The 22,332-nt window shown below is 35.6% G+C and overlaps 1 protein-coding gene across 1 annotated transcript in view; it reads right to left on the bottom strand.

The window, feature by feature from the left end:
- Positions 1 to 22,332, bottom strand: part of ATP8A1 (ATPase phospholipid transporting 8A1) — a 279,653-nt gene that overhangs the window by 230,940 nt on the left and 26,381 nt on the right. The window contains exons 5-6 of the mRNA XM_044681740.1: positions 3,691 to 3,805; positions 238 to 337 (exon numbers count right to left, since the gene is read on the bottom strand). Of these exons, the coding sequence (XP_044537675.1) occupies positions 238 to 337; positions 3,691 to 3,805 (215 nt within the window). The remainder of the gene's footprint in view (positions 1 to 237; positions 338 to 3,690; positions 3,806 to 22,332) is intronic.

Raw genomic sequence — 22,332 nt, 5'->3', positions numbered from 1 at the left:
AAAATTATTTGGGAAAAAAGGCAATTATGCACACTTACTGAAAAAGGACCAAGGACGAGATAGGGAGGGTCTGATAAAAACCTTTGACAGAAGAATGATCTGAGTTTTCAAACTAGCTTATCTTCACCTTCAAGAATTTCCCAAGAATTGCCCAATGGCTTATCAAAGACATTTGTTAATACTTCAACATGTGACTTTAAATACTACTTGGTTGTTTTTTTTTCTGGATGTACTTACCTGAAGCAATGCAATAAAAAGAAAAAATGAATTTGCAGCTCTTCTGAACTGAGAGTACAGAAATCTCGGCAGGAACGTGATGATGTTGTACTTAGCTGTGCTATAAAACACAAACAGGGAAAAAGAGGTCTCATAAACACATGTTACTTTATGATTTCCAGTGACTTATTACTCTTCAAAAAACATACCATCAAGATAATTGACATTCTTCTCAAAATTGAAAGAATATTCCAAAGGACTCTAAACTTAAGTAAGTCTAGAGCAATCTCATCTAGGAGGTCCACCTATATTAGAAATGAAAAGCCTCAAGTGTCTCAAAGCCAATGTGGACTTTATTTTCTGGCCAGTGTCTTCGATATGTTTCTTCCTATGACAGTAATTTACCTTACTAATTCGCCTCCGTTTTTAATCAACCATGAGACATTTATTAAGAGCTGACTAAGTGACAGACGTTGAGAACACAAAGAAAAAAAACTCTAACAGTCCCTGCCTTCAAGGAGCTTACATTCTATCAGGGGAATTATGTATATACAAAATATATAAAAAGTAATTTTTCAAAGGGCAAAACACTAGTAGCTGTAAGAATCCGGTGGTTCTTGAAAAAAACTTGGCATTCTAGGAGTTGAGATGGGAGTGCATTTGAGACAAGGGGAATGGCCAATATAGAAGTATAGATGGAGATATGGAGTTCTTTATATAAGGAAGGGGAAAGAGGACAGCTGGACTTTACTATATATTACATATATGAAAAACAATATAAGTGACAGGAAAGGTAGATTGAAATCCAGTTGTGTAGAGTCTGAGAAAGTGCCTTAATCTTACTAAAGGAAAGTTCAGGACTCATTATGATGCCCTGACAGGAAATAGCATCTTTGCTGAAATAATTCTGCAATTTGGACAGTCAGTATATGATTTTCTGCATTTCCGGAGTTGAAAAAGCATGCTAAGAAAATGAACCGATTTAAGAAGATGGTATTCATGAGATGGTGTTGAGAATAAGACTTTTCATGACTACAATCTGAGCCACAAGCTTGGCTCTCCAGTCTGGCTACAGAAGTGACCCCTGAAATGGGGCAGATCATTCCTATTTGCTTCTAGAAATAAAATACTAATGCCACAATCAGTAAGTTATAACTGTCTAAACTTAGGTTTATCCATATGTTTCTCTTCGTAAATAAGTGAAAGAACGAAAATTGTAGAGTTAGAGGGAGATACCTAGAAAGCTTACTGAGCCAAGATCATTGATATAAACTTGTTTTAGAGAGAATAAAGCCTAAACTATTAATAGTCCACATCTGAAGATCTTTTATCATAATGAGAACTTATATAATTCATCACTAGAGCTCATTTATCCCTAGCTTGTTATGATCCACTAATTTGTTATACACTGAATAGTGATGCTCCATGATTCAACTCTCAGACTTGCTTTTTTTTAATAACCAACTTTCAATTACTGAGGGGTCAAATATACACTGAGTAGATGGATTATTCATCCTCCTGGTTTCTATTACTTCCTATCTTGAGTATATCACTTTCTTGTGAATATCTTGATCACTAAGGAAAGGAAAAAGAAATAAAGAACTGAACTAGATTATTCTTCATTATCTAATGAAAGTCCCAGTGGGGGTTTAGAAATGATACTTATAGCTAAAATTCATCTTTTAGATCACCAGAAGTTTGTATTTTATTATGATATTTTGCTACTTCCTCCTTATACCTCCCCACTGTGTACACGTACATAAACAGTCATACATTGTCCAAATCTTTTCTAAGCAAGTAATATTAAAGTCCTGAAAAGCTACTTTCATATATGGATATATAAATTTTATTATATATTATTAATTATGTATATAAACCAGGTGAGTCATGGGATCTGAAATCAAGAGTTTATAGAATGACCAGCTATTAAATGTCTAAAAATTTATTATATCCTTAGAATTGTCTACTTCCTATGTATTTCCTTTTAGTTTATGATAAGCTGCATGTATAGAATAGTTCTAAGAAATGGAACTTGAGTGCTTCAGGCTCATAAAAGTGATGGAAATGAATAATTCTTTGTGGTTCATATATTTAATAACTAGAATTATGTAGAAAAGTAGTTTGATACCAGAATTAAAGCTTTGAATTTTCAGACTGTCTATAGTAATTTATGATATATTAACTCTGTTATTAAAAATCATCTATTACAACTTTTTACAATTGGATTTATAAAAGTCAAGTTTTCGTGTAACTTTTTAGAGTGTGTTTTGTATGAAATATTATCTAAAGCCTGACCTATCCAGCAAGAGGAAAAGTCAGTATTTTGTTATAAACTTTCAAATCTTGGTTTCACTTAAATTATCTGGAATGATTAAAGAATAGCTTTTGGTTACTAAGCATCAATCAGGAATAATCATCTCACAAGTGTAGGCCGTTTTACTTCTTATTTTTTAAAATAGATACTGTTTAGAAGAAAACTGCTATATAAATTCAAGGTACAATGAGAATAATAATAATAATAATAATAATGAAAATTTAGGATATTCTACAGATTTCAGGTTAGAACTTACAAAGATCATTGAAACATATAAAGAATACCCCAAAAGTATTCAAACACCACTTGGCAAAGCTAACTTCAAATATCCCCAAAGTATGAATAGAAAGGATACAGAGTGGAGGATGGAAGAGAATAAGCATTTATTTATTGACAATGTGCCAGAAGCTATGCTAAGCATTTTATGACTATTTGTTCTTTTGGTACAAATACTTGACATTTACCTCCCAGCATATAACTTTTCCAGAAGATCCTTTTCTCCCAAAGTATCTTCCTTCTCCATATCTAGAAAGATCAGGAATCTACTCCATACTACTCTAATATTGTACATGTTGGACACTTGAATACTTATTTTCATAGCTAAAATGCTCCAAGTTAAGGTTTTCTTTTTTTTTTAATATTTGAAGGTACTATTATTGTTGTTAGGATTAATTGAATAAATTATTTGACATTTATGGACATGACATTTATTGAATAAATGTCAGGTAAGTTTATGAAGTACTTATATTATGCCATTTGATCCTCTGAGGTAGACAGTAGACTATTATTATTCCCATAGAGGCAAAGTGATTTGACCAGGATTACCATTTCCATTTAAGTGCCAAAGTTGGAAAATAAACTCAAAAAGACTTCTGAAATCATATCCAGTCCTCTTTCTATTATCTGTGTTAGAGGTGTCATATATAGTCTATGGGGCTGCATGAAGCCCACAATTCTCCCCAGTGTGGCCTGAATCAGATTCAAATGTAATTGGGAAATATTTGACAAAATAAATAAAAATACAAAATACACAGATAATATTAATATATGGTTTTCTCTGTTTCTATAAATTTAATACCACTGATCTAGGCTTTCATCTCAGCCTTTATTTGACAATACCAAAAGGTATGAAGTACAATGATTCTTAAGGAAGTTGATACCTGACATGGTTATTGCAGAACTTGGTCAGCTGAGGTTGGTTGAGAAATATAGTCCTTATTTCTTCTTGATCAGCCAAAGAAGTTTTTTCTGAAACATCATCTGTCTTCTCATATCCTTCAAAAAGACAATAAACTTTTTAATAGCTAAGAAATGTTTCATTATGAATTACATATCAAGATATCTCGCTCTCCCCACCCCCCACACACCACCTACAGGGCCAAAGCCAGCTCACAAGAGTTAGAGCGAATTTCGGGCACCCATTAAATCCTTGGCAGCTACCTGGGGTCACCAGGGCCTGCTCCTAAGAGCAGCAAGACTTAAGACTCCAAGAGGCTAAAGAATGATTTTGAACACAGACCCTGAGCGCAGGCATGGACGCAAGCTCAGACACGGATCCTGAACGCAGGCGTGGTCATGTCGCAGCTGCAGACGTGGATTCTGAGCGCAGGCATGGACCTTCAGTGGGAACCCAGCGCAGAGGGGTACACAACTGTGGAAGCAGCACCCTGAGACTGTTAAAGGAGCTTCCAGCAGAGGAACAAACAAGGGAACCACCAGGAGGCTTGACCCTGAGAACAACTAGACCTGAGACCTCAGGAGCCCAAAGAGCGCAGACAGACCCTGGGCATGAGGATAAAGCTGAGAGGGCGCTGGGCTAACAATGGCAAGCCAGAGACAAAATCCCCAGAAGAGAAAGATCAAGAAGAAATCTTTAATACTCGACAATATTTACACAGAAAAAATCCAGACAACAGAGCAAACAGCAGAGGAGAACAAACAAGTAATCATATCCAAACCTTCCCAAAAAAATGAAAACTGGTCATAAGCTATTGAAGAGTTCAAATCTGAGATTATGAGAAAGACGGTAGAGAACTGGCTAGAAAATAACAGTTTAAAAGGCAGAATTTTGCAATTAGAATGTGAGGCTCAGAAATCAAATGAGTTGATAAGCAAATTGAAGACCAGAAATGACCAGCTGGAAGCCTTGAAGAACCAAACAGACCAGATTCAAAAGGAAAACCAAAATATTATAGCCAAAAACCAGTCTCTAAAGGCTAGAATTGAGCAATTAGAAAAAGATGCCCCCAAATCAAAAGAATTGATGAGCAAATTGGAGACCAAAATCAAACACCTGGAAAACAGGATAGACCAAATTGAAAAGGAAAATCAAAAGAATATAGCAAAAAACCAGTCTCTAAAGACAAGAATCGGGCAAGTAGAGGACAATGATCTCTCAAGACAACAAGAGCAAATAAAGCAAAGTCAAAAGACTGATAAAATAGAAGGAAACATGAAATATCTCACTGAGAAACTGACAGATCAATAAAACAGGTCTAGAAGAAATAATTTGAGAATCACTGGTCTTCCTGAAAAAGCAGAAATTAATAGAAATTTGGACTACACAATAAAGGAAATTATTCAGCAAAATTGCCCTGAAGTTCTACAAGAGGGCAATATAGACACTGAAAGGTTCCATAGATCACCCTCTACACTAGACCCTGAAAAGACAACCCCTAGGAATATAATAGCCAAATTCAAGAGCTTCCAAGTAAAAGAAAAAAAATTCACAAGAAGCCAGAAAGAGACAATTCAGATATCAAGGAGCACCAATCAGGATCACACAGGATCTGGCAGCCTCCACACTTCAAGACCGCAAGGCTTGGAATATGATATTCAGAAAGGCAAGAGAACTGGGTCTACAACTAAGGATCACCTACCCATCACAACTGACTATATACTTCCAGGGGAAAGTTTGGGCATTCAAAAAGATAGAAGATTTCCAAGTATTTGCACAGAAAAGACCAGGACTAAATGGAAAGTTCGATATGCAACCACAAAAAAACAAGAGAAACATGAAAAGGTAAATAAGAAACAGAGGGGAAAGAAAGAAAACTCTTAATTTTTAAATTTGCCTCTTTAAGGGCTTCAATAAGATCTAATTATTTGTATTCCTATATGGAGAAATGTTATGTGTAATTCTTTGTAGTGAACTCTATTCACTATTATAGTATCCACTATTATAGTAATTAGAAGAATTATTCACAGGGAGAGGTTGAAGTACTAAATGGTCTAAAATGATAAGGGGGTGGGTGGGAAAGAGGGAGGTGAACACCAAGAGAAACTTGAATGAATAAGAAAAATAGGATATTCTCTTACACACAAAGAGGGCATGGGAAGGGGAGGGGATGAATACTATTATAAGAAGGAGAGGAAGAGAGCATTAAGAGGTAATATTTAAACCTTATTCTCAGTGGAATTAACCCTGAGAAGGAAGAGTAGCTTTATCCATTGAGATATAGAATTCTATCTAACCATACTGAGAAAGTCAGAAGGGATAAACCAAGAGGAACAGAGGAGTGGGGAGGTCATAAAAGGGAGGGGAGAAGAAGGGGAGGGAATTCATTAGGCCTTAAACATAAAAAGAGGGGAATAACAAGGGAGGGGGTAGAAAGGATAGTAAATCAAGGGAGGAGACAAAGTTTACTGGTTTAAAACAAATCACTGGTTTAAAAGGAAATAGCTTAAGAAGAAGGGGTAGAACTAAGAGAGGACACGAAAATGTTGGGGAATACACAACTGATAATTATAACTCTGAATGTGAATGGGATGATTGATTATACTAAATTAAAAAGCTTTTGTACAAACAAAAACAATGCAACCAAAATCAGAAGGGAAACAATAAATTGGGAAAAAATCTTTATAACAAAAAACTCTGACAGGGTCTAATTACTCAAATATACAAGGAATTAAATCAATTGTATAAAAAAATCAAGCCATTCCACAATTGATAAATGGGCAAGGGACATGAATAGGCAATTTTCAGATAAAGAAATCAAAACTATCAATAAGCACATGAGAAAGTGCTCTAAAAGAACACTGTACATAGAGACAGATACACTGTGGTAAAATAGAATGTAATGAACTTCTGTACTAGCAGCAATGCAATGATCCATAACAATTCTGAGGGATTTATGGAAAAGAACTCTACTCACATTCAGAGCAAGAACTACAGGAGTGCAAACACAGAAAAACTGCTTGAACACATAGGTTGAGGCAGACATGATTGGGATGTAGACCCTGAAACTACCACTCCAATGCAACTATCAACAATTTGGAAATAGGTCTTGATTGATGACACATGTTAAAACCAGTGGAAATGCACATCAGCTATGGCGGGGGGGGGGGAGTAGTGAGGGGGGTGAAGAGGAAAGTAATAACATGAATCATGTAACCATGATAAATTTTCTAAAATTAAAAAAGATATCTCATGCTTTTATTATCTTTACAAATGTTCAAAGACCTGTTCAATTTTCTTTAAAATTTAAGTTACGAATGATTTTTCTTTCTATATAGTTCTTCTCATAGTAGACACACTAGACATATAAAAGTTTAAAAAAATGAGGAAGGAATAAACAAATGAGTGAATAAAAAAGGGTATTTATTAAGTATGATGTCCCAAACACAATACCAAGCACCAGTAATACAAATCTGAATGCAAAGGCAGTTCCTTTCCTTAAGGAACTTAAAATCTAATGGGAGAGACAATGTACAAAAAGAAAAGTAGACAGGGAGGGACATTCTAGTCCACAAAGTCACAGAGATAAAGGAATGTGGGGCAGTAGGAGCAGAGACTGATTGATATACTGCATTCAGGAACTCCAGAACCAAAGGTGGCCAGTGAGGCAATGAAGGAAGTGGTATGGGAGTAAGGAATGAAGTTATTTTTTTGGCTAGGATTTTCCAAACACTGGTCTGAGAGAGAATCAGTCAGGACAATGAGGCAATTTTGCCAGGGTTGTAAGTTGAGGCAGGGAAAGATGTGAAAGAGGAGGAAATGTTCTTAGATTTGAACAACTTATTTGGTGGGTGGGGGGGACTGGAGATGGAGAGGAAAATAGTTTTTGTTTATTTAGGGCAGGGAAAGAACTCCATCATATTTTAAGTCAAGATCATGATTCTGTTGCATCTTGCCATCTTTTTCCTACCTAAATTCCCAAAGAATTAAGTGTTTACTTTCACAGCATAATTTTTTTGTACTTTTTAAGGCACCTGACTATGGTTTACCTAAATAAAATCAACTGATTCAAAAGATTCCACTCATGCAATAACTTGCCGTGTTGTTAAAGATAGATTTTAAATATAGATGAGCTCTCAAGCATATCTTGTAGCAGAAATTGGAGCACAAAAAATAACTAGAAGTTAAAAACAAAAGGCTTTTTTTTTTTTTGCTTTCTGCTAAGTAGTAATGATAAGACTCATTTTAGTCATGAATGGGTAGCACGTGAGTGGTTAAACAGCCATTTTGGGAAGTAAAAAATTTTCCACCCACTAATAAAAACAAGAGCTAAAAACTGACTGTAAAGGAAATCCATAACAATTATACCTATAGAATTCTTTAATTATATGCCTAAAAGGTAAAATATGTGTGTATATTTATGACATGTAAAAATATTTGATAATGCATAATAAAGAAATTGTTCATTGAAAGAATCCTGAAAATGTTTATAAAGTAAAACTTCTATCCCATTCTCCTATTAACTTACTTTAAAAATGATTGATTCTCTTGAAGAGTTGTCCTTAACTAACAAAAAGAGGGGGAAATTGTTATTGAAGCGACAGCTTGGCCACATTGAGGATAGTGAGCAATGGTCATTATATACTCAGAGAAAAGCTGAATCTTGAGTGGGAAAACAGAAGCTGAAATTCTAAACCAGCCACGAACCTCTTAGCCTTTCCATTTGTTATTCTATAGATGCTTCCTTGTGGCATGAAGGTGGATCCTGAGTTCTCACAAGGGATACCACTGAAAAATGAACTCTGAAAGATCCTATTTAAGTAGGAAAGGTCATCTGAGCACCAGCCTTGCAAACTTGGGAGAGGTTCAAAAACAGAAGACTGATCACCAGCTATGAATTTTTTTTGCCCACATAAACCCATTATGGCAGTCCACAGGGTATTTAAAAAAAAATCAATGTGTAGAGGGAGCAACTCCATCAAAGAAATCTCTTGCCTTTTAAAGTACATACACTGAAGTATTCTCCTCAATTGCTTTCCATATGAGAAAACTCATCATTTCTGATTGACCCATGAAGGCCATTCTCAAGGAGTAGATTTCATATTTAAAGGTGGCATTTGTATCTTCCAGGGGCACTATTCGGAACAGACTTTTGGTAGGAATTGAGCTCTAAAGAGTTAAGAGCTGTAGGAAATTTCTCACACATGCTTGTTCTAATCTCTGTGACTCAGTGAAACACAAAAGGAGTCTGTTGACAAAAGGCTGGGTTGTGGGTCAATAAACACCAGTGAACTCTACAATTTCAAACTCTGCAAAAAAAATGTACATATATATACATATATATATGTATATCACTTCATAGAACTGTTTCCTATTAAACAACATTATTTCTCATGTCATAAACTTGCTCCATACTGATAACATATTTACATAGTGATTTAAGGTCCAGAGTTACCTCAATAACTCATTTAGATGGTGCTTTAAGGTTTAAAAACTGATTTCCTCACAAAAGACTATGAGAGAAGGTAGACAAAGTCTCATTATCATCACTTAACAGATGAGGAAACAGGGGGAAATGAAATTTAATGGACCTGCCCATGTTCACACACAGTTGGCATGGACCAGAGTCTGGATTGAACACAAATTTTCTGATTCAAAGAAAGATAAGCATTCTTTCCACTATCCACAACATTCGTGAGACTTTGGGCAAATTATTTCTTCTCCCTGGGCTGCACATAACAAAGTATATATTCCTTTTTAGAAATAACAATAATTTAAAGAGTTTATATAGCTTTCTGACTGGCTAATATGGCAAAATAATAAATGTTGGAGGAGATGTGGAAAAATGCAGACACTAATCCATTGTTAGTGGAACTATGAACTGATCCAACCATTTTTATGGAGAGCAATCTGGAATTTTACTCAGAGTTATAAAACTGTGTATATACCTTTTGACCCAGTAATATCACTATTAGGTTTATTTCCTAAAGTAATCAAGGGAAAAAAGAAAAGAAACTATATGTCCTAAGATATTTATAACAGCTCTTTTGGTGGTGGCAAAGGTCTGGAAACTGAAAGGACGTCCATCAATTGGGGCATGGCTGAACAAGTTGTGGTATGTGTTTGTAATGGAATACTATTGTGTCATAAGAAACAACAAACAAGATGGTCACCAAAAAAAATGTGGAAAGACTTATATGTAGTGATTCAAAGTGAAGTGAGCAGAACTTGGGGAACATTCTATACAGTAACAACGATCATGTAGGATGATCAACCGTGAATGACAACTATTATCAACAAGGGAAGGATCCAGGACAATTCCAAGGGACTCATGAAGAAAAAGGCTAACTACTGTTATAGAAAAAATAAATGGATTCTGAATGCAGATTAAAACATACCACTCCACTTACTTCTACTTAAATTTTTCTCTAGTATAAGCAAATATGTATCTTGTTTCACAACATGGCAAACAGGGAAATATGTATTATATGATAATATATGTATAACCTATATCATGTTACCTATCTTCTCAGAGAGAGGAAAAAAGAATGAGACAGATTTTTGGACATTTAAAAAAGGAATTTACACACTTAAGCCATTAGTTAAGATCTTAAGACTAGTTGTTGGTTCTCATAAAGAATATTAACAGGAAATCTTTAAAGTCATTCACTTAGCCTAGTGACTTTGTTTCTACTAAAAATATCTACCTCATCTAGGTGAAATTTCAGGAATCTTTATTTATTCCATCCAGCCCCATCTGGATAATCTGATTATCCCTACAGGATTTTAAGGACTTTGTTCTGGTCTTAGATCATCCCCAATCTGATGCCACAAGAGGACTTAAATTGACTATGATGCCCACTCAAGAGACTATTTCCATTCCAGGGGAGTTCTGGGCTCACCCAGTTTGGACTATGCCCACTATGTTCATTGTTAAGAGTACAATAGAAAGATTACTAAATTTGGGATTGCTAAATTTGGACTCTCAGCTAATAATTACAAAACACATAATTAATTATGTGGCCACATGCGAGGCCACAAACTAGGGTAAAGGATAAGTCCTTGGTCAAAGAGCTCACACTTGAATGTGGGAAACATGTCAACATCTATATACAAAGAAGATGGAGACAAAGTAAACTGGAATTATCTCAGAGAAAAGCTACTAACATTGTGTGGGAGGATCTGAGGAGGAGTTGTGAAAGACTTGTTGCTTTTATTATTGCTTTGTTTTGTTTGCAGAAAGTAGGAGCTGAGTCTTGAAGAAAGCCAGGGATACTAATAATATGGAAATGGGTTTTGAACAATGCCACATGTAAACAAACCGGTGGAATTGGAGGGGGAAAGGAGAAGGGGAGGGAAAGAACATGAATCATGTAACCATGGAAAAACACCTTAATTAATTAATTAATTAATTAATTATGGTAATAAAAATTTAAGTTAAAAATAAAGAAAGCCAGGGAAATTAGGAGTTAGAGATACGTTTGGACACTACTGCCTGTCCCTACATCCCAGGGGGACAGAAAGATCAGGAGAACAAATACTATATTGGAGGACTAGCAAGGTTAGTGACAGGGTACCACAGAGGTGTGAGGAGACTGACCGTCAAGGTAGGAAGGGTCCAATTGCAGAAGCACTTTAAAAGTCAGAGGATTTTAGATTTGATCCTAGAGGGAATGGGGAGCCACTATAGGTTAAGACCAATAGGGTTGGCCCTGCCCTTCAGGAAGATCTATCTGGCTGCTGAGCAGATAGAATAGAAGAAGTAACTGGAGACCAACCATCCAGGGAATGGTACTGATGATATCATCAGACAGAGGGGTTCTTAGCCTTTTTTGCATCAAGGGACTCCTTTAACATATGTCGAAGCCTAGATAGAATAAAAAAAGAAACCAATTCTATTTAAATAAAGAGGTACTTTTTTTCCATTCTGAATTCACCATCTTGCAGCCTTTAAGTCAGTGCACCTCAGGTCAAAACTTCCTGCCACAAAAAAGTCATTTCAGAAGTTAAGGTCTTGCATTTCTTTACATCACTAACCACATATTCTCATTATCTAGTCTAAGGGCTTATTATAATTTGAATTGGTTTTCATGAATGGAAAAATACATGAACTGATAAGAAAGATGTCAGTAGGAGCAAGAGAACAATTTATGCTATGACAACAAAACATAAAAAGGAAAATAACATTGAAAGACTTTAGAACTCTGATCAAAGCAGCAAACAATAGCAACTTCAAAAGGCTTCAAGTGACACATCTTCCCCACTCAGGACTAAAGATAAAAGCAGTGGGATAGAGATAAAGAATGAAATATGCATTCTCTGGCACCACCAAAATGTCCATTTGTTTTGCAAGATATATTTGTTGCAAGAGAGGGCAAATTGGTGGAGAATAACAGATATGCCAAAATAAAAAGGAAATCAATGAAGCATTTTTTAAATGCATAGAAGGGAAAAGTTACTACCTTGATCAATTTTATATGTTCCTTTTTTTTTACAAATCCTTCCTATTTGTCTTAGAATTGATACTGATTCTAAGGCAGAAGAATGGTACGGGTTAGGTAACAGGGATAACACAGTTAGGAATTGTCTGAGACCAGATTTGAACAAAGGACCTCCTTTCTCTAGGCCTGGCTCTCTATCAAACCACCTCATTGCTCCTTGTGTATAGATAGTTCTTTAAAAAAAATCATACAGAGATGTTCAATTTGCTATACAAATCTCCTATTCTCTGGGCATTGAAAAGTAGTTGTTAGGTTTACAATAAGAGAATAAGTACTGTTTAAACATGGGCAATTCAAGTGCTCACTATGTATAAAGCACTGAGGTTACAAAAATAAATATATTTAAATATACACTAAATAAAATATACAATTTGCAACTTCAATTTTATTAAGTGCCAATTGCATGCTAAGTAGCTAAGATTCAATCTCTGCCTTCATAAAATTTAGAGTCTAGAAGGGCAATAAGACATGAACATAAATATAAGACATGAATATAAAAAGTTAAAATGTATAATACTTAAAATATATACATTAGAAAGTTGTGAAACAAAATACACGCCCTAAAGTTTTTTTCAAGTTTATTATTTTTTTAAATCTGAACTTACAAAATACCAAATAAAATGCCCATTTTCATATACAAAGTAGAACAGAAAAAAACATTGTGAAGTAGCTAAGTATCACAGTGGATAGCATATCAGGTCTGGAGCTGAGGAGTCCTCAGTTAAAATCTGGCCTCACTTCCTACTTGTGTGACCTTGTACAAGTCACTTAGCCTAGTCCTTACCATTCTTCTGTCACAGAATCCATACTTAGTATCAATTCCAAGACAAGGGGTAAGGCTTCTAAAAAAGAGGGGGAAAAAAATTAAATGGTGCAAATTATGTACCACTTACTTTTCCTTTTAAGTATATAAAAAAATTTTTTTTAAGTAAACTTCAAAGCTGGTCTATTTGTCTGTAATTCTTTTTGGCCCTATTTTTTTTTGTGCATTAACAATGCTTCATTCATTTTTTTTCTTTTTGGCATTCCTACTGTTATTCCCATTCTTCTTTCCACCATCCATCCCCCAATAACCCAATTAGGAAAAAAATTTAAAATTAAAGGGAAAAAAAAGTCATTTTCAAACAAAAATTTCCATAGTGACCCCATAGAAATATATTTCTTGTCCTGCATTTTAAGTCCATCTCTTCTTTGTCATGAAGAGGGCATCATACTTTTTAATCAGTCCCCTGGAATACTAGTCATTGCTTATCATCAAAGCTGTTCTTCAAAATGGTTTTGTTCTAAAAGGACTTAGTCATTCAGCTACTGCAAGTGTAAAGGACTAGGTTTTTGTTTTTTGCTCTATCACTAAAAAGCTACAGTCACTTCACTTTCTGGGCTTTAGTTTTCACATGTATGAAAGGAACCAGTTTGCCTTGATCATTTTTGAGATCTCTTTTGAGCACTCAGATCCCATGAAATGTTTAATTCAAGTCAATGTGCAATTTTTAAGCCCTTACTAAGTGCCAGGCAGTGTGGCAATAATAGCAAATTAGCTCTTTGTGGCAAAAATAGCTCTTTGTAAGATCTAAGGATTCAAAGGAAGGCAAAAGACAGTCTTTGCTCTCAAAGAGCTCCCGGTCTAATAAGGAAAGCAACATACAAAGAATTGTGTACAAACAAGATCTGGACAGGGAAAAAATTGGAGATCATCAATAGAGGGAAGGAATAGAATTAAGAGGGGCTAAAAAAGGCTTCTTGTAAAACAGTGAGATTTTGGCTGAGACTTGAAGGAAGCTAGGAGGTGGAGATGAGAAGAAAAAGTACCCTAAGCATAAGGGAAAATGCATGGAGTTGGGAGATGCAAGGTCTATTTCCTGAGGCATAATAGCAAGGAAGTTCATGTCACTGCATCATGGAATAAAAGGTAGAGGCCAGAAAAGCATAAAAATAATGGAAAGGTAGAAAAGGACCAAATTATAAAGGGCCTTACAACAAAACAGGATTTTGTATTTGATACTAGAGATCATAGGGAGCCATTGCAGTTTATTGACTATTGGGTGACATAGTCAAATTATGGACAGTATGTTCCTTTCCAGTATTCTTATGCTGTATTGAAGTAAAGGATAGCTGGTAAGGTTCTGTCTCTTTTTCTGTCTCTTCATTTCTGTCTCTATTTCTCTATCTCCTTCTCTGTCATTTTTTGTCTCTCTGTTTCTCTATGTCTCTTTCTCTATTTCTCTCTCTGTTTCTCTGTGTTTCTGTTTCTCTCTCTCTTTCTGTCTCTCTCTGTCTCTGTCTGTCTGAGCCCCTATTAATAAACTATTAATTCAATTTTTTAAAAGAAGGTTCCAATCCTGGATGACTGGGAGCTTGGTAGGTACCCTGAATAATAATAGTAAAGTTAGGAAAAGGGGAGATTTTGAAGACTCAAAGGCACAGCACTGTACTGGTAAAAAAAAATAATGTATATAAAAGGGATAGAACTAAGAAGAGGTGAGAATTTTAAAAGCATTAAGCCTATCTCACATTAGTCTGAGGCCTGGAAACACCTTTGAAATGGCTACTTTATCTAAAAAAAAATACCACAGAACCTTCAACTACAAAGTCAAACAGCTCTTTGTAATAATGCACAAATGTACAAAAAGTAAAAGATTAACATGGCAAGGCACAGAGAAGACAGTCTGCTGACTACCACTACTTTGCCCAAGAATTAAGTGGCAAAATGTTAGTATGGTTACCTTTTTTTTTTCCCTTTGGACTCAAAAGCTGCATGCTTTTGTATAGACATTCACAGAGAAAAATACTTTAAAAGCAGGAAGATTCCTATAGTTATGAAATAGTACTTAATTGAACAATACATCAGGGACCTGGGACTTCATCAGCATGGGAACACCTGGTGTGGAAATGTAATACTAATAGCTCAAAATGAATAGTACTTTAAGGCTTGCTAGGTGTTTTATATATATTTTTTTATTTAATCCTCACAAACTGAAAACTATAGTCATTTTCTATTTTATTTATACATGAGCAAACCAAGGCTCATGGGTCGAGAGACTGACCCAGGGTTACAAATGGCTAAGAAATGTTTAAAGCAGGAACTGAACCAAGATCTTCCACAATCTAAGGCCAGTAAGTTACCCGCCATACCAGGAGGCATCTCAGTTTGGGTAAGATGCCTACCAAGACTCTATCATTTTCTATGACATATAGCCCAAGAAGAGTTACTCAGGATTCAGAAAGATCATCTTACTCCACCAAAGTAGTAAGTCTCAACATCAGGGTTCGAACCCAGCTAGGATCCCCGATTCCAACTTCAGCACCGTATCTGGCGCGCCATACTCTCTCTCTGCTTATATTGGATCTACCATTTTCTTTGATAATAAATATTTTCCCTAATTAATGAGAATTACATTCTGAAAGAATAATCTCTCAGCAATTCAGTTTCTCACTGTAAAATGGGGGAGTTAGACTTGATGGCTTCTAACATTCTTTCCAACTCTAAAATGTGTGATCTTTCAAGAGGAGGGGCTTTAATTGGAAAATGCTTCTAAGAAGTGAAAACCTAAGAATTAAGAGCCATCCAAAAACTACAATGAAAGAAAGAAAAGAAGGAAGAAAAAAAAAGAAATGTTAACAGTATTGTAATTGTAATAAGTGACCTTTTACAATAATTCCACTTAATATGCTCTGCTTCTACTCTTTATATAATAAACCTCTGGAATATAGGATGTCTGGATCAAACAATAAACAAATATTTATTTAAGTGTTTGTGTGCTAAGCACTACCCTACCCAATGGGGATACAAAGAAAGGGAAAAACATAAAAGTGAGTCTCTACCCTCAAGGAGCTCACAGGCCTCTTTTCATTATAATCCACAATCTTCCACAGGAGGTACATTCTCAGTGGCCTTATCTCTCAAATTTGCCCTTTAAAAGTCCCATTAAAAAGAAATCAGGACACTCAGAGAACTTACATTTTCACACAGTAGACTTCAATCCATTAAGACATAGCCAAACTTATGGGGGATAGCAAAAGCAGTAATCAGGGTACAATTTATCTTTCTAATCTCAATAAAACAGAGAACAAATAGATCAATGAATTAGGTCACATACTTTTAAAAAATTATTAAAAGAATAAATTTAAAATCTACAATTATTTACTAAATTGGAAATCCTAAAAATTATAGGTGACATTAACAAAACTGAATGTAAGAAAACTATTGAATTAATAAATAAAATTAAGAGTTGTTTTTATTAAAAACAACAACAATAAAATAGATAAACCACTGGTTAATATGATTTTTTAAAAAAGAGAGAAAACCAAATCATTAGCATAAAAAATAAAAGAGCAAATTTACCACTAATGAAGATTAAATAATAGTGATTATTAAGAGTTATTTTGCCCAATTATATGCCAACAAGTTTAATAATCTAAATGAAACGGATGAATATTTACAAAAGAATAAATTGCCTAGGCTAACAGAGAAGGAAATGGAATGTTCAAACAAATCTATTTTAGAAAAAGAAATTGAAAGGTTACAAATGAAATTCCTAAGAAGAAAAAAAGAATCAGAACCAGATGTATTTACAAGTGAATTTTACCAAACATTTAAGGATCATCTAATTCCAATATTAAACAAATTATTTCAAACCATTATTAAAGCACTCCTGCCAAACTCCTTTTATGAAAAAAAAATAGTGCTGATACTTAAACCAGGAAGAGCAGAAACAGAAAATTACAAGCCAATTTCATTAATGAATATAGATAAAAAATATGAAATACAACACTATATTACAAAGATTATACATTATAGCCAAAGGGGATTTTTTTATCATGTATGCAGGAATGATTTAATATAATTGATTACATAAACAAAAAAAAGGAACCAAAATCATGATTACATCAATAGATGCAGAAAAAGCTTTTGACAAATTTTTTAGAAATTCTAAACAAGAAATATCAAACCATAAAAACAGAGGGCTTAATAATACAATTTGATCAACGAAGATTAAGTGAATATATATTTACCCTAATCTTGTATATTAGATTGAGGTTATGCAACAAAAATGCTGGGGTGGGTGGGGGAGGGTGAGAGAGTAGGAGGAAGAAGAGAAAAGGACAGAAAGAATCATTATGTTGCCAAGGCAAGGCTTACTACAGAACTGTTCAGTATTTTCACAAACAACCTCCTGGCACTTTGACAGTGACTAAAATAAAGATGTAACAGAATCTTGGGATCTGTTTTATTATCTATCACATTTAAGAAACTAAACAAATCTCTAATTTAATGTTCCCCATTCTATCAAACAAGCAAATACCCACACAGGTTCACAAGTAGAACCTTACTTAGCAGTTAAGTTTGATTTGAGCTCTCTACCACTAATTATGAGGGCTGATTATAATTAAATGCTAAAATCTTAGTGATGTTTTTTAATATGTTTTGGGGAAAAAACTGATTCGAGTCTTCTGATCTAAGAAATGTTCTTTATTATTTCAGGTAGAAAACAGAAGTAACTTAACTTAATCTCTAACTGAATGGATCAAAAGTTTAGAGTTCCTTTCATTTTTGTTTTAAATTACGTGGCTGGCTGTGTTTAATGGTTGTACAATTAACATAGGGACAGACTTGGGCCACTAAAGGAATTAAGAAATGCTCTAATCTGGCCTTGTTGGAACAGAGAGGGCATTTGATATGTTCACTTGTAAACTTGACAGCAGCTGTTCAGAACAGAGGGGGCACAAAATGAGATAAGCACAGCTGCTATAAAACACAATGAAAATGGAAGCTTAAAAGGTCAAGATCTCCATTCTGCATGTGGGGAAAAATGACATTTTAAAAACTGAACAAAACTTTTGGCTCTCTAGACCACCTCTGCCCTGTCTAGAAGAGAAATGAAGTTTCCAAAATCAGTCAAAACACATCTCTACAATGGCTTGTTTTCATTGAAAGAGTTGGCAAAAGTAACACTGGAACTGAAAATTCTGCAATGACTAGCCTGAACTTAAATAAGATGACACGGCATAAGTCATGCTGGAAAAAAAAAAATTCCTTTTTTAGAGTGCTTTAAGCTTTACCAAGGTCTTTACCAAGAGTAATGCCAGGAGGAAGGTAATGGAAGTATTAATTACTCATTTTACAGATGAGGAATCTGAGGCTCAGAGGAGTTAGGGGATTTGTTTGCCCATAAAAACACAATTTCGGAATTGTCATGGTTTTGAATGCTTCACATGGTTCTGAGGGAAGGCAGAGCTCTGGAGTGGAAGGGTAGGGAGAGGCACGAGAATAAGCTGACAAGTCAAAAAGCCTGTGATGCCCTGACTTGGTTAGACACAGACATATAGACATAATAATACCCTCAAGCACACCTTTGGTTTTCCAGGGCCCACCAGGACTGTGAACAGGTTTCTGAAAGGTATCACAGTGGTGTCTCTTCCAAGCTCTACTTCAAGGCTCAAAGCCTTTGTTCACCTACAGTTTAACTTGGCAGGGGGAAGAGGGGCGGGATACTAGGTATGCCCCAGAAAGGTTGTCTCCAATAATTATCTCTGACCTTTTCTTATCTAGGACTCTCCCTCTCTACCCAACACCAAGAAGATCAGTCCGGTGATAGGGGAAGGATAAAAGAAAGAACACCCCTTGCTACAGAGGGGAGAGAATACTAGCACCCTTTTAAAGCAAGCTCAGTCCAAGGACTGCAATGTCTGCCCTGGCAGATGAAGGGAGGCTGGGTGAAGGTGAGTTGCACAAAAAACTGGGCTTCTACTAAGAATTCTGGTTCAGAGATTCTGAGAGAAGTTCCCCAGTCTAGTCAATAATACAAGCCAGAAATACTTTCCTAACCCCAACTCTTTCCATCCTGGAATTCCCTTTCATGGTGCGTTTGTTCTGTGAAACTGTCAGCCTGGATGACTTAAATCCTGTGGTGCTACTTCTCAAGGTTCCAGGCTGGGCTTATCTTGGCAGGCCACCATTCTGGCTCTAGAAATGACTTGACTGAAGCCTAGATCAAAGCATCAGAGCTTAGGACAAATAAGTAGTAGACCTGGCCATAGGCAACATGGTGAATTAAGAGTCCTTTTTTGCTTCATCCCTCCCACATCCATTAATTAAGCATCCATGCAATACAAAGCACTGTGCTAGGATCTGAATATAAGACAAAACTCCCAAAAATGTCCTTGCCTTCCAAAAAACTACTAAAGGATATATGTATACAAATAAGTGAATAAAAATAATTAAATCCAAAGGTGTTAAATTCCTACCAAACTTTAGACCTTTACAGGAACCAGATTAAAATGTTTTTGGGAAATGGGTGACAAAAATAAATAAAAATACAGTACATCATTGATAATGTTAACTTGTGATTTTCTAAACCAGCTCAAAGGGACCAGTTTCTAGTTGAGTGATACCACTGATTTAAGCAGTAAAAACATCAACAAAGGGAAGAAGTAAGAAAAGAGAGAATGTAAAGGAAAGGTTCTACAGAATAGGGAGCACCTGAGTTGAACCTGGAGAAAATGAAAAAAATTCAAGAAGTGAAGGTGAGGATGGAATACATTCCAATCAAAGGACCAGGGAAGAAAGATGGAGATGGATTTTTTTTGTCAGAGGGAGTACAAGGAAGAACAATGTGAATTAAAGAAAGACTAGAGAAGTCAGAGAAGGCCAGGTGATAAATGAGATCTATTAACTGTGGATATTTAAAATATAATATGGAATAACTGATATTTAAAATTGTAATAATGTAAAGTATGATTGTCAGAAACACTTGCTAAGTCCAGGTACAGAGGCCACCATGACTTCTTCACTCCGGAACTCTAGGCATCCAGAGATAAGACAATAACTAGATATATCTACTAAAGAAGGAACATCCCTCCTTGAATATTAGGTGCTGATATGCAAACAAGCCCCTAATCCCTTCTCCTGCTTAGACATTCTGCTTTCTTTCACTTCCTGTTCTTCAGCCCTGCATCCCCTTTTCCAGTGTGGATATCTTACTTATTCAGGAGGTGGTCAGAGCTGAGCATGAGCCTGAATGCCCTTCCTGATTTGTGGTGCTAACCTTTAAGAGCCCTGGCCACAGTCTCTTCAGCAGGGGGTGATTTCTTTTGCTACGGGGGACATAACCCTGCATATATGTTAACTTTTCTCTCTCAATAAAGTCGTCTGATTTTAAGACAGATTTGTCTCCAAAATTATTTTCCAAGTTAACAGGTTTCTGGGCTGAGCTTTCTTAAATGGAGATTATGGAGTTCTTGGCTCCAGCTCACCAATCAGAGGGGCAGAGTGCCAAGGTGGATGGGATCTTGAAGGATTGATGAGGTTTTTCCAAGAATGAGCTTCCTGGGGCATAGTGGAAAATTCAGAGAAGTCCCAGCGTAATAAAGCCAGATGAGAAAATAAAGGAGTTGAACTAATGATTTCTAAAATTCTTTCTAACTATAAGACTTTGTTATAAGCCTTAAGAAATGAGTGATGACCCTAAAAAGAAACTATCTTCTCAGCATACCTAAATCAGCTTGGAGACAGTTTATCATCAGGGAAAATGACTTCTTGGGAGGGACAAAATCTTTTTAATAAGACACCAGGGGCATGTCCACATGCTAACTGGAAGATGTACCTACCAAATATTACAAAAGGTCATGGCTCTGTAAGCTTTTCAAATTGTTCATCAAGTGAACTCTCCTGATTGAATCCCTTTACAGAGACATGGACAGAGGCTCAATCATTCAACAAGCATTTTTTATAGTTCTAGGCACCAGGAGAATGTTCAGGAAACAAGTTGATTACAAAAGTGTGGCAGAGTTCTGTAACAAGTGGTAGAAATACTTGAGCAGAGGGTGAGTTCATGCTGGTTAAGTGATTCAAGGGACAACAAAAAGCATCATTTATTGGCTGTGCACTGTTTTTCCATGGTCTCCTCCTATCATCACAGTCTTGCTGATAATCATCCCATTCCGGGCCCCTAGATATTTCTGGGTAAATTCTTTTTCTAACAGTGATCATCTTGGTTTCAACTCCCTGAATGTTTCTGCTCCCCACCCTTACCTTCAGGAAAAGCTGATCTTCTGAAATCTCATCTCCCTGTAGATTAACTCAGCTTTTTTTTTTTTTTTAAACTCAATACCTTCTCAGCTCCAAGGGTCTCTCTCCTCTGATTGCAGGGTTAAGCAATACACTCATGTCAAAGCCTTCCTTTGTAAGGGACTGGAATTTTCTACATTAACTCTTCATTTTCCATCAGTTTGTTTTCCAGGAACATCATGTTTCAGAGACAAGAACTTGTTGGTTTCTCCTTTTCAGTTTTCCTTTATGTATTATCATTCTCCATTGATAAACTCCTTGAGGGCTCTGTTGTTGTACAGTGACTCAGTCATATCTGACTTCATGATCCCATGGTTCCATCACTATCCATGGAGTTTTCTGGGCAAGGATACTAAAATGAGTTGTCCTTTTCTTTTCTGGTAGATCCTGCCCTTGAGGATAGGGACGAGCCTTTTTCTTTTTTTCCTTATTTCTATCCGCCAGGGCTTAGCATAGTGCCTAACACACATAGTAGGCACTTAATAAATTCTTATTATTTGAATTGAATTTTTATTACTTTAAAAGCTACCTCCCAGTATGCACAGATGATTCAATCTTCCGAGCTAGTTCCACTAATGTACTATATGGAATTTTCAGTGTCTTGTTTTTGTAAATATTTTTCATCCAAAATCAAATTTATATTTTCTTCACTTTATCTGTGATTATAATGACTTTATGTCACCACTTTTGTCAGGGAACTCTTAGATTTGTCTTTCAGTTGAATAAAAGGAAAGCTCTAACATACAAAGTATAGTTTTTCCTCAACAATGTCACTCCAGAAATGTTGTTCTAGCAGTATTTAAGAATTACTCTTCATGCTTAGAAACCTGTTAAATGTGATGACCATCAGTGCAGATTTTAAGGAATAACACTGGCTTCCCACTGAGTAAAGTTTAAATTAAGGTGAGGAACATGAATACCAAAGATATTTGAAGTTTTATTTCCTTCTATTACCTTTTTACCTAATCTTCTTTAAATTCTAAATATTCTAAATTATCCTTCTTCTGCTGAGTTCTGTTAAATACTACTTCTTCTTTTAGGTTCCAACTCAGAAAAT

Source organism: Gracilinanus agilis, chromosome 6 (assembly GCF_016433145.1).
Source record: "Gracilinanus agilis isolate LMUSP501 chromosome 6, AgileGrace, whole genome shotgun sequence".
NCBI lineage: Eukaryota > Metazoa > Chordata > Mammalia > Didelphimorphia > Didelphidae > Gracilinanus > Gracilinanus agilis.
This window is presented reverse-complemented; position numbering and strand designations above follow the sequence as displayed.